The sequence below is a fragment of the Octopus bimaculoides genome, chromosome 20 (genome assembly GCF_046866305.1).
Source record: "Octopus bimaculoides isolate indiv1 chromosome 20, ASM4686630v1, whole genome shotgun sequence".
NCBI classification, from domain to species: Eukaryota; Metazoa; Mollusca; class Cephalopoda; order Octopoda; family Octopodidae; genus Octopus; species Octopus bimaculoides.
The window spans coordinates 35,759,654-35,764,653 of record NC_142947.1 but is presented as its reverse complement, the minus strand read 5'-3'; the positions used below and the strand labels follow the sequence as shown (position 1 = coordinate 35,764,653).

At 34.3% G+C, this 5,000-nt stretch overlaps 1 protein-coding gene across 2 annotated transcripts in view; it reads right to left on the bottom strand.

Annotated features, from left to right (window-relative positions):
• Window positions 1-408: 408 nt before the first annotated feature.
• LOC106876081 (uncharacterized) overlaps window positions 409-5,000 on the bottom strand; it is a 157,309-nt gene continuing 152,717 nt past the window's right edge. Inside the window, exons 4-5 of one of the 2 annotated variants that reach the window (XM_089338343.1) lie at window positions 3,945-4,128; window positions 409-1,318 (exon numbers count right to left, since the gene is read on the bottom strand). In XM_089338343.1, coding sequence (XP_089194469.1) covers window positions 1,071-1,318; window positions 3,945-4,128 — 432 coding nt within the window. In that variant the 3' untranslated portion in view covers window positions 409-1,070. The remainder of the gene's footprint in view (window positions 1,319-3,944; window positions 4,129-5,000) is intronic. The other variant, XM_089338344.1, reaches the window with a different exon arrangement.

The window sequence follows — 5,000 nt, the reverse complement described above, 5'->3', positions numbered from 1 at the left end:
TGATGACTGCTATTTAAAATTGAAAAAAAAAATGTACTCATTCATTTCTCTGGCACTGCGTAATCTTTCTCACGTTCATTCATACTATCGCAATATACATATTCATATATATATGTGTGTGTGTGTGTGTGTGTGTGTGTATATAAATGTATGCATACACATATGTATATATATACATGTATGTATGTATATATATATATGTGTATGTATATATACATATATGTATATAAATATATATATATATACATACATATATGTATGTATATATATGTATACATATATCTATATGCATATATATACATATATGTATGTATATATATGTATACATATATATATATATACACACATATATATATATATATATATATATATATATATATATATATATATATATATATATATATAGTATTTTTCCTTTTGTAAATCCGAACGCATATACGTACATACTTACATATACATAATTTAAATACATATTAAATATAATTGTTTTTATATTGAAAAGGAATTGTTTCGCACAGATAATTTACATGCGAAAATGTTCACACACGTTTTGTAAGTCCATTTAGTTAAAAGTGATCAGCGTAAATAGTTCTTTTTTTTTTCTTTTTTGCTCTTTTTGCAATATCCGTATTATCGCAATGGGAGGAAAGTCATCTTATATAGTCGGCTTCGCTTTATAATTCGTATCCCAAAAAAAAAAAAAAAAAAAATTTGACATTTACTCCTGTGTCAAAATAATATTTCCATCTGCCGAGAATTATCGGCAAAGTACCCTTGTTGTAAGGGAGTAGAAAAAACTTGATTCCTTATATAAAGAATTGAAAAAGATTGGAAGAAAAATGGAAAGTAATATAAAATGAATATGCAATCGTGACTGAATATAAATAATCACCAAGGTATAAAAAGGAAACTTGAGATAAACATCTGTTCAGTTTCATTCACAGTTCATGTTTAAGCATATCAAATATGAACGAAAATAATTAAAATGAAAATATAAACTGCAAACAAGTGCAACACAATGTAAGACTTTTTTTTTTACACACACAAATTTGTGCTTTAGTTCACTCATTTCAGTCTTCGGCAAGGTTTTCATAAGATTTCGAAATGCTTCCTCGCCGAAACAACTTGTTGAAAAGATGTTTGGGTGAAACCGGCGAACGACTCTTTTGAGAGGTCTTCTCGTGAGAAGAACGAGATTTACGTTGACGCGATCTGATTTCGCTGACGAGACAGACGAGTAACTCATCAAGATGGTGATTCAAGATTGTAGACGATTCTATATATTTGCAGTCGTAGGCGGATGCAATTCCTTTGGCTTCTGCAACAGTAAATAAACATGAATTTCATTGATTTGGTCAATATTATTAATTACAATATAAGGGAAAAGACCATTAATTTTTGTGGGCGGGAAAAATCTATTCGGTGTAGACGTGGCTGTGTGGTTACGGAGCTTGCTTCTAAACCATGGGGTCTTACTGTGTGGTACCTTGGGCAAGTGTCTTCTACTATAGCCCCTAGCCAACCAAAGGCTTGTGAATGGGTTTGGTAGATGGAAACTGAAAGAAGCCCGTCATATGTATAAGTGTGTGTTTGTGAATGTGTTTTTTTTGTGTGTATGTGTATCTTTGCATTTGCGTTTGTCCCCACCACCCCTTGACACCCCTTACTTTCTATAGTTAGTACTCTGTCAGATTCTAATACTCCTAGATACTTATAACTCTCTCCTTCTTTCAGTGATTTTAATGTCTTAGCGATCTGGTAATTGGATACCTTCACTGTTGACTACCTGTCCATTTTTCATTACTAATATCGCACCCTTGTCCATGGTTATATCTTTGCTGAAGTGTCTTACAGTTTGTATTAAGGATCTATTTCCTTTCATTCTTACTAAAATGTTTCAGATCATCCATGTAGAGCAAATGGCTAATTTTCCCCTTACTATTTCTGAACTGATACCCTGCATTGGGTGGGATTAGACATAAGACAAATATTAAAGGAGATAACGGGTTTCCTTGGAAAATTCCTCTATTGATATTAACTTTCTCCAAGACTGTGTCACCTGAGTAGAGATCTACTTTCCATTTCTTCATGCTAAAGCTAATTAATTATCTTATGTTGTCTGCAATACTGAATATACTTAAACATTCACTTATTCATAAGTGTGTAGGCTTTCTTATAATCTACCCATATTATTGTTAAATTTTTCTTTCTAGATTTTACTTCATTTAGAACTACTTTGTTTGTGTATAATAGATCATACCTTCCTCTAGTTTTCTTCCTACAACGTTTCTGTTCTTCTGGCAACAAATTCTGGCTGTCGAGGTATTCGTAAATGCTTTCTGAGAGCAGTCCTGTTAACAACATCCACGCTAATTATAATCAAGCGATTAGTCTATAATTACTAGCTGTTTTACTCTTACTTTTGATTTTCATAAGGAGTACTCTTTTCCCTCTCGTCATCCAATCTGGTATTATTCCTCCATCCAGGCAATCCCTCAGTATCTACTAAATAAGCTCCCTCAGTAAGCTACTAAATTTCTTTAACCAGTACCTTTGAATTAAATCTGCTCCAATTCGACAATTTTTCTAACACTTTACTCAATAATGCACTAGTTAGTCTTAGATCTGACTGCTTCTCACTCACTACTTTTTCCCTTACTTTCTTTAACCATGCTGCATCTGCATTATACTTGACTGGCTTATGCCAAATATTACTCCAGAATTTTCTAGCCTCTTCTGCATTAGGTTTCTCTTTTTCAGTACTTTGTACTTCACTATTTACTTGGCTATAAAATCTCCTCTGGTCTGTCTCATTATTAATCTGTTCTGTTAATAATGATCTTTCTTTTCTTTTTTGATATCTGGAAAGCTTACCTGCTGCTGCTATGATACGCTGTTTCAACTTTTCCATGACTGTTCCAAATCCTTTCTCTTTGACTAAGCAACTTTTCTCAAGAGAAGATTTAAATCTTGCACTTCCTAACTTGTTCAGTTTACAGGTTTCTATTCTACTCAAATTTTGTCTGAAAGTTTTTACTTTATTTTGTAATCTACTTTTCCACATTTGCTCTTTTCTATTCTTTCCTCGAGGAATGCCTAGTCTTCTAGCAAATACAACCCCTATTGCATAGATCAATAAGTTAGTGTCACCTATATTTTTAGTATCTATCCTACTCATAACAGAATCTACTTTCCTATTCATATCTGGCAGCTTCCTGCTGTTGGTACCTTTTAATGCTAGTACTCTGTGTCTTCTTTACTCATTGCTTCCTGCAACTCTTATACAAAACTTCTGATCTGCCTCACTTAGGTCGCTGTGCCAGTTGTCCCTTCCTGGTTGGCAGAGTTATTATTATTATTATTATTATTATTATTATTATTCGAACTGACAGAATCGTTGCTCTACCGTACAAAATGCTTTACGGACATTTCTTCCGGCTCTTAATTTTCAAAGTTCAAATTCTACTGAGGTTTGCTTTGTCCTTCATCCTTTCGGAATCAAGTACTGGGAGTCGAAGTAATTAACTTGACCTCTTTCCTAAAAATTGCTGGCCTCACGCCAAAATCAGAAAAGTAGCGTTTAGACGTGCTTTTCTTCGCTCCAAGACTCAACTTGTTTTAAGCATTCCTTTGAAGTACATGCCAATAGCGATTTTACTTATTTGTGGATGTTTCCCTCTGATATCCAAAGCAAGAGTGAGAACAAAAATAATAAAAAAAGATTGGGCCGGTATCTAGTCATACTGAAGTTAGGGATGGGCTTTTTGTGGGTACATTAGTGATTGATCAGGTCAAACCACACCCGAAATGTTCTCTGGTTGAGTGAAGAGGGAATCGTGGTGGCAGTTTGAAATTTGGTGGGGCTGGTTTTCCTAACTGGTCTGATACAAAGACGGGGTGATGGTGAAATAGGAATAAAAATATAGCGAAATTGTTTTAATTACCTTCAGTGGTAATGACACGGTTTCTCACCAAGTCGACTTTATTGGCTACCAGAACCACCAGGCAGTTGTGTACATCCTCTTTACGGAAACGATATAGAAAATCAACGGCGTCGTTGAAACTCTGTTTGTCATCAATGCCGAATACTAAGACGTAGGCATCATAATCTACACCACTTGGTAAAGACTGCAAGGTATAGATATATAAATATTGAGAGAATGAAATACAAGGAGACAAAAAGACAAAAACTGATATAAATCTGGATATACGCAAATACACATATAGGCAGAAACTGAGATGCAATATAAAGATATCTTTTCATATACATGTGTGTGTGTGGTGGGGTATTTCCAGTTCAAATATGCTTGGAGCATATTCGAATCTGCCAGAAAGCTATTCACTGTGTTTTGCCACGGTGAAAATTTTTCGGTGTAGACAAATGGTGTAAAAACACCAAAATCAGCACGCAGCGTCACCTAGCCAGACTGTGCAATGAAAGCATTTCGAAGTAGTTATCTCCTCTTCAACCACAGAAACCGGATAATATATATATATAATTTTTTTTACCATGTTTTTTGCATGTTAAACATTACAGTTTGAAATGATCGTATGCATGGATTCGTTTCATCATCTTTTTCACAAAACAACCACAAACCGGATGTGTCTATGCACCTTCGACAATTGAGAACATTCGCCATATTTCATTCCATAACGACTACCTCTGATGAGTGCAGAGTCACATAACCGGACTGTTACCTAACATTCCGTTGAACCCCTAGTGCGAAACCGATTGGTAAGATCAGTCGTAATGCATATATAATACTGCACACTTCGATTAACACACACACACACACACACACACACACACATATATATAAATTGCACATTATTCCAAAGAAGTGGAGAAATGCAACAAAGTTGAAAATGTACAGAGAATATTTAAGAATTAATTAGAATTTAATTACATTTTAAAACAAATGAATAAACTTCACCGGTTTCACATTGGTGTTTTGTATATGGAGCTGTGTCGCGAATTATGTCCATTCTGGCCATTGTTA